General features: G+C 41.1%; 1 protein-coding gene across 1 annotated transcript in view; it reads left to right on the top strand.

Moving 5' to 3' along the window:
- Window positions 1–239: 239 nt before the first annotated feature.
- The window catches only part of ehbp1 (EH domain binding protein 1), a 124,746-nt gene continuing 111,921 nt past the window's right edge, over window positions 240–13,064 (top strand). Inside the window, 2 exon segments of the mRNA XM_063875343.1 lie at window positions 240–643; window positions 1,206–1,673. Of these exon segments, the coding sequence (XP_063731413.1) occupies window positions 1,570–1,673 (104 nt within the window). The 5' untranslated portion in view covers window positions 240–643; window positions 1,206–1,569.

Here is a 13,064-nt window from a genome sequence, read left to right as displayed (position 1 = left end):
ACAAAAGTTAAGTACAGTATTTGAGTAAATGTACTTTGTTACTTCCCACCTCTGACGAAAAGGTTATATATGTCCAATAAGTCGTATATAGAAACACGCTAACGTAATTACATTTACTATACATCGTTATAAACGCACACTGTTTCTACTACAAACTGCAATTATTAAGTAATGCTTTTATTTTGAAACCCCCAACCGGAAATTCCACTAAACCTTGGCTAGCTTCACGTGCTCCTGGGGAGCCAAGCGGTCAAACTATCAGTAACAGTTGGACTACTTTGCTGTGGGAATTCCTGACTTGGGGTTGAAATACTTTTGTTAAATGTTGTTTGCTGGGACAAGCCTAAATAATTGTCGGTCCTGACTCAGTCGTGTCTCCCGCAGCGCGCGCTTTTTACCTGTCTGTGGAGCAAATGTGTCAACTGGCGAGCAACGGTTTCCGCTCGAGCAGTGTTGTGATGGCTAGCCGTCGTCGCTAGCAGGCTAGCTAGCTGTATGTATGGCACTGCTGCAAAAAGAAGGCGATAATTAGCTTGCAAAGCGGGCTACGTTTGCTTGCTAGTTTATTGTGTGGACAGTTCGCTACCTCTTAACACTACCGACAAGGCCACTTAACGGATAATGCGTTGGATATCACGTTAAGGTGAGTGTCATTCGAGTTAACCTAGTTTCACAAGTTAGCCTAGCAGCTGAATCATTCCGGCTCAGACTATTCCCTGGATTCAGACACATTCCACAAAATATTCCATGTTTACAAAATGTTAATTTCAGTCTCAGTTTCCTGTAGTCTTCGTCGCTGGAGTGTTTTTATAGACTAGGTGGTAAACACGACTTGTTTTAATGTGCTGTCATCGCTTCTCTGACAATGTTTTCAGTGCCACACATTCATATTTTTATCATCAAAATCACAAGTTAGCTTTTACCAGTAAATATCTCTCTCCCCCGGCACGCTGTGCTGGCAGCAGAAGTGGCGGTGCTGGAGTCCTCAACGCATTCTTACAGATGAACAAGTGTTTTGTAGATAACCTGGGTTGTTTTAACATCTATATCACTTCAGCTGACGGTCATAGGAAAGCTGTTACATGGACAAAGCATCACTGTATCGGGGACCTTTAGTGTTGGTATTATAAATCAGCAAGGACACTCCGGGGCTTTACAGTCCTGCTGCTGCTTCACTGACTGTGCCCTTTCTCCTTCTCTTGCAGGAAGAACACCAGATGGAAATATCACATTAATACCAAGGGGATTACTCATCATGCATTTCAAAATTATGGAGTGAATTTCTTCATACCATCATGCGCAAATCAAATCTCGACCACTGCTGCAGAGATTTCCTGTCCCTGTATCTGGATTTATAAAGCAGTTTTTAATGATCAGCAGCGGCGACTGGATGTGCAGTCTTATCTTTTTTTCCCCACTGTGCTTCCGGTAAAACATTAATTATGTGTCTACACGGGTTTGATATGCTCATATTCCGATAAACATTAGCGTGATTTTTTGCGAAGGAAGTCCAAAGAAGGAAGTCCAGGACGGGATAGGTGGACATTGACTACCAGCTCCCGAAGAAACATGGCCTCGGTTTGGAAGAGACTGCAACGTGTGGGGAAGCATGCATCCAAATTCCAGTTTGTGGCTTCCTATCAGGAACTGATGGTGGAATGCACTAAGAAATGGTGAGTTTTGGGGGGAAATCAGTCGACCACAGTGATGTCATTTAAGCACCCTGAAAACTGTGTGTCTCTGTGTGCTGGAATGCTGAGCTCTTCCTGGTGGCCATAATTCACACACAGACACACATACATTCAGTCTCCTTGGTGTGCAGGCATGTCTGCATGCTGGGAGGGGCTGGCAGCCTTGTATGCTTTTTCCCCTCTTGTGCACCGATGTTGAATTTGTTTGGGTTGAGTCATGAAAAAAGAGGCTGAAATTCCTCTTCCTTCAACCTGAAGGGTTGGGTTCAATCAGCCCCCGCTCTGCTGAAAAGACATTTAGCAAACCACTAAACACCTACCAGCTGTATGGATGCTTTAGGAAATCTGATCCAGACTTCTGACCTCACGAGAAGTAGGGAAACTATGACAGAATTTTGGATGTATTATTATTTTTAATGAGGCTCCTATGCACCAACATAAGCTCATAAAACGTCTTAAAAGCTTTGTGCATAGTCATTTAATAAGACAACAACCCTGTCTTATTAGTTTTAAGCTGTAAACACTTTTAGAAACAGTAACAGCAAACATCTACACACTGACATAATGTACTATGAGCAGTGTAGTATATTTTACTTCAACTTCTATGTGTAAAAATACAATCAAATTCATCTCTGTAGTAAAGAATGAATGAAAGATGTACACTGCAAGAAGCCAAAGGAGCTACCGAGTGTGTTCTCTAAGATGTGGGTTGTTAGGCGGGTGTATGCTACACTGTAGGTATGTGTCCTGTGAAGAGCGGGGACTTGTGAAGCTAAAGATGTAGCCTGCAGGCGTGGATTCTCCAGCGGCTCGCCGTAGGCGTGACTAAAACACAGCCCTGCAAAGCTTAGACCTGGGACAGATGTTAACGTGTTGGAGAATGGAATGAGAAATATGTACATCTCTTCCCAGAGCAAGGGGTGGGTGGGCTCTGCACACTGTCGGCAATACACTTTGTTTTGTGATCTTTGAAGGACTCTTTCATGTTATCAATGGTTGAAATATGTACATATATCTGTTTGTTGTTACAACAATAGTTTGCATCTTCGTAGCAGTAAGGCATAATAATGATAAAGACACAAAGTACTAGTTAAGGGGGGCTTCACGGTGGCTCACCTGGTGGATCCGGTGCCCCATGGACACAACATAAGGCAAAAACCCCAAAATAGTCAGGAATTAAAAAAACAATCAACCCTTGCAGGTAAAAGAGTAAGTGCTCAGTCATATCAGAGTAAAATAATGCCCATTTCAGGTAGTGCTAGACAGTGTGGGATGCAACAACTCATCTTTATTGTCAACTTTACTGTCAACTACTGCATTAAATACTATTTAAATCATTTGTGATGTTTGCGTTCCATCCAATGTGTGACTGAGAGCCTTAAGTTGCCTCAAGGTCTCTGCCTGGCTTAGATTGTGTGTCTTTGAGCATGCCTGGCTCAAAGTCTGCAAGATAGTGTTGGCACACACTTCCTAGGACTTCATCATTACGGTATGTTATTGTTGCAGTGGAAACTTTCCTTCTTTGCTCATTGGAAACAGTCCCCAGAGCTCAAATGGATGTTAAATCCTGAAGCCTTCAGAAAAGATTTTTCAAAACCTACATTTCATTTCATTCATTTATGGCATCAGAAAAAAAGGAAAAAGGCTGAACATTTATGTTTGCCTATACATACAGCTGTGAGGGCTTTGAATGCACATTGTCTGAAATTTGAAAAGCATTTTGCACACTTGGCTGACACTCAAAGGCTCAGTAGAATAATCTCTAAAGTCTAGATAATTTAGGGCACTTCAAACAATCAGTAGGTGAGAAGTTCAAGTGTCTGCAATCTGCTGTGTGTGTGTCTCTCATGTGGGATTCCCAAGCCTTCAAGGTTTTTAAAGAGACATAAGGTAGGAGGATATGGTAATTTCACCTGCAGATAAAATGTAAGGGCCTTGGTTTGTACATTTCTAAGAACCTGTTTCTTTGTTTTCTTATTTTCCCCTGCTTTCTTTAGCTATCCTTGAGCTTAAAGTGTTGACAGACCAGAAACCTAGAATTGTGGGAGTTCCTATTTATCCCAGATATCTTTTGTTTTTAAAGTAATTTTGTTGGTCTCTATCTGTTGCCACAGTTGCTGCAGCCAACTCCACTGTGTAGCAAATGGAGTTAGCATTCCGCTCAGCGTTTCATCCTCTAGAATCAATTCAGACTTTCTACTAAAACATTAATGAGTTCAGTGTTTGTGTTTGCCAGTGAAATGAAGCACCATTCACAGTCTTACAACGCTGCCCCTTTGAAACATGATATAAAGCATCTTTGATAAAAACAGTTTCCTTTATTCTGTAGCACATTATTATGATCATTCAGGTTTAGATAAATCACAAAAGAATTAGAAATGTCTTAAACTGTAATTGGACTTTCTGCATAAATACGTGGATAATATTCAGGGTCCCCCTGCTTTAATCCTTAAATATCTCATCCCTGCTGCTGCTGTTGTTCAGCAGCTGGACACACAGTGGACAATAATGGTTTCCCTTCATTCTCTCTTGCGTCTATCATAACTGTGCCCAATATCTATAGCCGTCTTTTATGGCTACCACTTGATTTAATAAGTCTTCCTGTTCATTGATGTGTGGAAAAGTCAGATAGTCGTCATTTAAATAAAAATGTTGACAGATGCATGTACAGTTTCTTTTTGGTTGTAACAAATAAAAGTTTCAAAACTCAACGGCCTGAAAACGGCTTGCTGTGTTGGTAAAGTAAGGAGCAAAGTTCAACAGTCAAGTTGCTTCAGCTAAGTCCAGACCATACCTGCTGTATTAAGTCAAATCAGAGAGGATTCATTTATGAAACACTTTCCGTTCCGTTTTATTATTGCTTTGTTAACTAGTTTTAGATCGGTCTGTATTGTAATAACATGAATTATAAGCTTTCACCGGAGAGTTGTTGGTTCAAACCCTCACATACATAGCAATACTTTGAGCAGTGCGGGTACATTTCTCTGTCTGTTAGCTACTGTTAAGATGTTGCAGAACCGAAAGCCAGATGCAACTCTGTATGAAATCAAGCTTAACTGTAACACTCGCTCATGCAGTTAGTATTCCCCTGAGGCTGGTGCTTGTTAAGCAAGAATGTGTTGCTAGTCAACCTGTCTGGTAAAAATTTAGTTTGAAAACACTGTCCAAAGCCAACAAGTGTCATTGCTGCTGACAGACTTGTTGAGAAGCGTGGCGAGCATATGAGAGTTATTCGCTGGAAAAGACACAGAGACACTATTGATTGCATGGTAATTCTATCTGACTACATGCGAGCGTGGCAATCAAGGCAGCCTCCCTCACTGCCGCCTGACAAGACAGGGAGGGTAGATGTCTTTATATGAATTAAGGGTTGTGCAGAAATGCTGAAGGCACACAAACACAGTACACACACATCACTCATTTCATAGGGATTTAGAAACTGAACACACACACTCACCAGACTCAAGCAGATTTAAACCTCTCTTTGGAGGGGTTTGGTAGTCCCGCTGTGGATTCCTCCAGTGTAGAAATGGATTTATTTTCAAGCATTTAACCTGTGGATTACCACAAAAAACTCTGCAACACTTGATTGACGTGTCACACGTTTTACAAGCTGTTTAGTAATTTTCCTCCAAAGCAACTTGGCTTTTATTCTTTAATTCACTTTGGGAATATTTTCCCCCACTTTCACTGGAAATGGTTTTGCTAAATTCCCAATATCTACTGGAAAGGAGATGATTTATAAGCTGTACATCTATTATCAATCTAAAGTTGATATTCACCGCATGATTACATCACAGTAACGTCCAGCAGTGGCTCAGTCAGTAGGGGCTTGGACTGGGAATCGTAGGGTCGCCGGTTCAAGTCCCCAAACAGACTTGAAATATGGAAAGTGGACTGCTACTTGGAGAGGTCCCAGTTCACCTCCTGGACCCTGCTGTGGTGCCCTTGAGCAAGGCACCAGACACCTCCAATCCCCCCTCCCCATTGCTCCCCGGGCGCTGCACGTTAGCTGCCCACTGCTCCTAGTACTAGGATGGGTTAAATGCAGAGGACCAATTTCACTGTGTGTGCTCTGCTGTGTGCATGTATGTGACAATAAAGAGGGTTTCATCCTCCGATTCTTCTTCACTGCGTACTTGAGAAAAACTGTGATATTCTTTTTGCTCACTCTTTATTGATGAATAAAATTGTTGCTAAATAAAAGCAGAACAATGCAAATGAATTTCAATCACGGACAGGAAAGTCACCATCAGGCTGTCAGTTGAGTAACGGCTCAGTATTTCAGTGGAAGTGACCGGTGTGTGTCAGGTCGTGACATGTTATCTTCTGTTGAACATGTGCGCATTATGGCAAGCGTCCATCATGTCTCTGCCAGAGAACATCTTCCTGCCAACTCGCTCTGACGTGGCTATCCATTCTATTTAAATTCAGAGGCCTTGATACATCCCTGAGTATAGGTTTGGCATCAGGAGATGTTTTCTCTGCCAGCTTATAGTACGGTGCAGTCACTAAAGTTTTGCAGAAATTCTGGCTGAAGCCACACAGTTCTGGATGATCATTGGCTATGAGGTTTTGAAGAGGATGATGATTGAATTTCTTACATCTGGTTTGATTTCTTAAATTGTTTCAGTGATGTCTAATTAAGTACTTCAGTCACTCATTTGTCTTGACATGCTGTTTTCTAATTGAATGTTTTGGGGAATTTCAGCTATACTGAACAGTAAAATGCCCAAACTGGTGTGATAGTTGATTCTTGAGTTGTTATAATTTGTGTGCTTGCTTATCACTTCCTTAATTATACTATTTGCTGCTGCTGATTTAACTCTGCAGATTGTTTTTTCCTCTCTGTACGGCGTGCAGCTCCGCTTGTCTTTCTCCTGTGATTCTGTAATTGTTTTCTGACTGCAAGCCCACGGCTATCATCTGAGGCTGCTCTCACACTATCATTAATGTTCCTCTTCCATTTTCTTCTATCTTTTTCTGTACCACTCTTATCTTCTCTTCTCTTTTTTATTTTTCTTATACTTGATCTCTCTCCTTTCTCCTCTTTTTCCTGTCATTCCTCTTCTGGTAATATCTCTTTAAGTGCTTTGCAGTGGAATTCGCCCAAGTGTAGATGTTCTGCGCAGCAATTATGGACACAAACAGGCATTTACACACCCCCTCCCACACAGACATACACATCAAGAGACACAAAACATTTCAGGGCTGTAAAGCAGTCAATGAGCTGTTAAATGTGATGAAATCTATGCTGGCGTTTCTGTCTCTACTGCTGTCAGGCAGAGAAACACATGACCCTGGAGACTGCTCATCATTCATCAGCCTGCAGAGCGCTGCTGCAGCATCTGCAGGCTGATGAATGTATGTGTGTCTGCTGTTCTGGAGTTAGATTTGGGAAACCCGGTCCTTAAAAAACTCAGTTGATGCAGGTGGAGTTTAAGATGTACAACATGCTGCAGGCTGCTATTGGCTAAAGGGCTGACCTTTTTGAAGTTAGATTATTCCCTCCACTTAAACGCATAACTTCAAACGGTTTGAACATTTGTTTTTGTGCATTATATCCATGACATTGTGTCCTAACTGTGAGAGAGCGCTGCAGGGCTGCACAGCGGGTTTGTTTGCATGCTACTCTTGCTGTTAGGACTCAAACTGTGTGCTGCCAAGGTCTCTGCCATCCTCTGAGTTGTTGTTATTCCTTTCTGAGCTTGACCTAAAGTTACACTTAATTTTCAAATGAATGAAAGTAAATGAAAGTGTGTAACTCCCACATTGCCTTTAGTGTGCACGAGGTTGAAAGCCACGGCTAATTTACACATTTAAATTTTGGATAAATTGAAATACTAAAAAGGTTTTCACCCTGACTCCGTATTCTGAAAGGCAAAGATGAAGCTCTGCAGGCTGGCTAATTCTGTCTTTATTGTACCCTCAGTCTCTTCTGGAAAAAGTTAGTAGCTCCTTATTAATCACTTTGTGGTCGGAGTGGTGGTTATTTCTAAGACTCCCTTTTGGAAGAATAGCTGTATCTCTTCTGCAGACCAATGCATGCCCTAAATTCTTCACTGACTCTGGTCCGTAGGCTAGTGGTCACAGCAAACTTCCCTGAAAACTTAAAGTTAATTGATGCTGCTGGCTCTATGATTAGACTAAAAGAAACACAAACAGGAAAATAATTAAGACATGACAAGAGTCATTAATTTTAGTGCTGAAGCTACAGCCGCCTGACTGCTCATGTATCATTGCCTTAAGAAACGGACTGTTCCCTCCTCACCCAGTACTCGTTGTTGTTGCTCTTAGGCACATGATGGCTGTGATACCCTCAGTCTATTATTAAGGCCTGAGCAAGCTGGCATAGGGAGAGTAGCTTTTAAGAGATGGGAGATTTGCTTCGTATTGATTATCAATCCCCTTTTTATTTTGGAGTATTCCCAAACACATGATCTATCTGTTCCTCCTAAGTTTGATCCCTCCCTGAAGCCTCAAGTCAACTATGCTTTTTCAATTAAAATGTATACAGGCTGCTGTCTGTATTTCTTTCACTAACATGTATCCAACTGCATTTTGAAATCTCTTTCAGCTCTCTTTCTTCAAATTCTTACATTCATTTAGTCAGGGACAGTGTTTTTGAGCAAGCCCTTGTTTCTTTCTCATGAGTGTTAAACAGTGAACGGATAAAAAATGCATTGCTTTGTTTTCCCTCTTACAGCCTCAGTAGCTTTTGCAGACATACAGTTATAGTATGGACTCCCCCGACACTGCAGAAGGCGAGTGATAAGAGAAAAATGAAGGGTTTGGATATGAGCCAGTAAACCAAAGCAACAAGATGAAAGATACCTACTATCCCAATGTGTCCACTTCTTTGTTGCATCTTACACAAAAGTTGTTGGGTGTATCAGTTAATTTTCTCTTGGAAGCATTTCCAGAATTTGATCAACTTCAAGAAACTCACCACAGACCATTTCACAATTTTATCTCTTCAAATGTTTCTGCAGAGACACTTTTACTCTTCACCAATTGGCCAATTATGTCACTTTTCCATTTATTCTCCTTGCTGGCAGTTATCATCACTCACGTTGACATTTCCACTTCCTCTGTCCCCTATATGCTTTTTAATCAGGTAATATTTAAATAAAGGCATCCCTCAGGGCAGGTCAGGGAGTAGGCCAGGAAAGACCGTGACTTTTACGTCATGAAGGTGTAGAAAACTTGTCTGTAGTTAATCTCCTTGCATCGAGGCAATGCAGCTTTGTGAATTCCTAAAAAATTAAATGCATCTGACTTGAAACACAGCAGGCTTCTTACTGAATGTAAAATGCAGCTGCTTCAAAAAGACTCTTAATGCCTCGAGAATGTCTGGAACAAATATTTTGCAGTCCAAATTCAAATACCATGATGTTGCCTTTTTGGGCTATAGATCATCTGTCAGGCACTGTATGGATACTTACAGTAGTCTTCATCAAACAAGTAAGATAAAACAGCTGATGTTGCTATGATCGTTTAAAACTAGAATAATGTAATACATAAACACACACTTAATGCTGAGTCTTAATACTAATGTTTGATTCAATTTGATTAGGCAACACTTTACAATTACAGAGCGTTACCTTACCACACATCTAGCTATGGTTTTACACATACAGTACACACACATGCATAACAGGCATGATCACTGGTTATTCGGGCTGCGTTAGCTTCTCCTCCAGTCTCTGGTGTCAGACCTTAGTGCTTTCAACATTCACTCTGTGTCAATGACCCTGCTCCTGGTTGCCTCATAGGCTGGCTGACTGTTCTATGACTGGAGGTCAAGGGACTGTCAGAGTGGAACAGGAAAACTCCCTGACATTAACACTTTGTCACTTTATGAATTCTGCAAAAACACGCAGATCCCGGTGTCTCAAAGGTCCTTTGAATGTCCTTCTCCAAGACAGAACTACTTATGATGTTAACCGATTCCAAAGTGTTTAAAGAGCAGAGAAAATAAAAGAATAGCAATATATTAAAATACAAGATAAAGGTCCCATATCGTAAGAAAGTCTACTTTGTCCATGGAAGAAAAACATCTCTAGCAATAAATACTGTCGGAACTGTGGGCTATCCATATATATGTATGGCTTGTTACATCCCTGTTGCATTAGGACAGTATCAAAATATATATTCATGGTAGAGGATGGAATGAAAATGGAGTATAAGAGTATTTGGAGGATGTTTAAATCACATTTATTGCAATGCAGTGCCACTTCTTAGAGCCCAGTTTAGAATGTACACGCTTTTTTGTGCATCACACTGCGGTCTTCAGTCCCATTGTAGCACAGACTTGGGTAGATAACGTGTCAGCTTGCTTGTATAAATTGCAGCAGAGTGTCTGTTTAGTATGCATCACAACGCTGCTGTAATACAACACAAACAAATCTGCATCTTACTCTCTCATAATGTCTGTGATTGACAGGCAGACACAAAGTCTGTCAGCAGACGGCAAAGCTCTTCCTCGTCTGAGTAATGTCAGCATTTAGTCGGGATGATAGTTATCTGAATTCACAAACATACACACGGTTTGAAATACACAAGCAGTGAAACGTAATGCCAGGCAAACAGCTGCTAACCTAAACCCTGCTATGGGTTTCTGGGAATGTGTGTGTCTGTATGCAATGCAGATCAGGAGGCCGTCATATCACATGTGAAGTGGTTCCTTCCTCCTGCCTACAGGAAAGATAGGGCAGCCGCAACATCCTGACGCACCCTCCACTTCCAACCATGCAGGCAGATTGACGCACAGAGCCGTCAGTGATTTACCAACGGAAATCTTTAAGCTGCCAAATGACTTTCTTTGATGAGCAAGCTTTATTTTTCCCTATGCTTTAAGTGGCCCATATTATCTTAAAAGCTAGATACAAGATGATTTAATTTAGTATGAAACCACCCATCTGTTCCCTGAACTCTTATTTGTTAGTTAACAGCATAAACCCTGACATCCATCTGATGAAATAAATGTGTTAGTTCTGAACAGCGCTACCTCTGCAGTCCACACCTGCTCCTCTTCACTTGTCGTTCCTTACTGCAGTCCAACGTTTTTTTTGTCCTTGCGCCTATAAGCACATGATTTCATATTGAATGCTGACATAATATTTTTGAATACTTGCATCACAGTGACTAGCCTGATTATAGACACTAATAAAGGACTGCAGTATGAGATGTTGTCTCCACTGCACAGCTACAGAACATAAGGCGTAACACACTCACAGAAGTACTTTCAAGCATCCTGTAACTGCTATATAAATGGTTTAGGTTGTAAAAATGGAATTAAGGCCAAGGGTTATGGTTATGTAGTGCTAGAAAACAATTAAATATCATTTGAAAAGCATGTTTTTATGCTGCTGTAACACAAACATATCACAGTTTCGGGTTAATAAAGTAATTCTCATCTTGTGAAAAATAGAAACTTTAGGGGGATTCTTGCAACTGTTAATGTTTATTTTACCTGCTATGATGTAGAAGTGTCTTTGATTAACCCATCGAACAGCTACTTGCTCCCTAACTGCCTGTTTCTTCTGTCGAGGGTATCAGTTAAACACCTTTATTTTAGTGTAGCAGGGATTATCTGTGTTTTGTGTCCGTCTCAGAGGGCTGTCATCTCGTGCTGAGCTTACTGACCCACTTCCACTCTTATCTTACACACTATTACAGTTTATTGTCTTCACCTTTTTATTTGTTTTTCTCTGAAAACTGTGCCTTGGATGATATTTGATTAATGTGAAAAGTCACAATAACTACTGGAAGTAAATAGAGGAAGACTTTGGTTTCTTCTACATCCTGTCAATTTCCTCATACAAAGTTACGGGAAACAACAGGAGCCTCTCAGGGCGCTCAACAGTACAGAAGATATCCTGCCAGATGTATGGCCATGTGTTTATTAAGCATCCTTTTACCTCTTCTTGTCACAAACTGAAGGTCTAATGTTTGAACGTCTCTTGTATGCGTGAGAGCTGCTGAAGGCACACTTTAAATGTTTTTCTTCAGGGCGCTGTGGCCATTTGTTTCTTCTGCTGTAGCATTACTCTCTGCTGGCTCATTGATTCCTGCAAAACACAGAAGGAACATGCAGGCCTGAGGTTGAACATGAGGAAGTGAAGAAGTCTGTTAGCCTGCAGGAAAATACTTTACATTTTTCTCACAGTACAGCGAGCACTGTACAAAGGCTAAAGAAATAAGAGGGTGATATTTTATGTGTCTGCTCTCTGATATGGGCTGTGTTGTACAATAGCTTCTCTATGAGGCCTCTCCTCCACGCTGAAATTGTTGCCTGTCATTCTCCCTCTCTCTCTCTCTCTCCCTCTGACTCCTCCTTTCCTCCCCTTTCTCTCTCTCTCTCCATTTTTTCCTTCTTCTCCTCTACTGTGTCACACAGTCACTCATTCTTCACATATAATCACTGCTTTGCTGTTGTTCTGAGTCTCAGACATAAGGACCCATGCAAACACAAACCCATTGTTGTGCTATATGCATTGATACAGGCATATTGCCTCAGACATCGTTCACTTATTACATGTTAACTTCCATATGTATGAACGATGCTTTTTTTTGTTATCAGGTGATTCCCCTCTTTTTTATTTTTGTTGGTTGTCAAGTTGCACAGCCCATTTTGCCGTTTTTACCTGTAATTGAAGTTTAGCACTGTAAGACTTGGCAAAAGATAGGATGGGTGCTTACCCCAATATATATACGTAGATACTACATAGCACTTCAATGTGGTTATTGAAGAAGCATGACCATGATACTAAAACATCAGTGTTCTCTGGTGCAGTATTATACTTAATACTTAAGCAACCTCAGTTTTATTTCTGTGTTTTACCTCTATTCAAGGCCAAAACCAATATTTATGTAATAAGCTAATGTTGTCCTGGACAATTTAACGTCTGTCATCATTCAGACAAAGGTATTTTAATTGATCCCTGTCGGGCAACTTTCTCCCTGTCTTTTCTCCATTGTTGGGTCAGAGGTCAGGCTCAGGAACAGCATCAGCTTGGTAGCTGCAGAGCTCAGAGCCTGGGGTGGATACTTGCCATAACAGGGACTTAAACCTGGACTTTGGTATTCTGACGGACAATCTTGTAGAGTGGCATCTGCTATCTGTTCCACTGTGTCCTCTATGACCAAAAGATAAGGCATGGTCTGACCTATATACTCTGATTTAGGGTGTTAATGTATTTCGATAGAGGAAAGAGGAACTCCATCAAAGTGGGCAATGGCTGAGTGTCAAGTTTCAATTCAGCTTCAAATTCTAACATATACATATACCCGTGCATCACATGACAGACAAGCAGGTCCAGACTTGCCAGCTAGCTAACTGCTTAAGCTTTTGTTTTGGAGTATTTCTCA

The sequence above is a fragment of the Eleginops maclovinus genome, chromosome 22 (assembly GCF_036324505.1).
Source record: "Eleginops maclovinus isolate JMC-PN-2008 ecotype Puerto Natales chromosome 22, JC_Emac_rtc_rv5, whole genome shotgun sequence".
Taxonomy (NCBI): Eukaryota; Metazoa; Chordata; class Actinopteri; order Perciformes; family Eleginopidae; genus Eleginops; species Eleginops maclovinus.
This window is presented reverse-complemented; position numbering and strand designations above follow the sequence as displayed.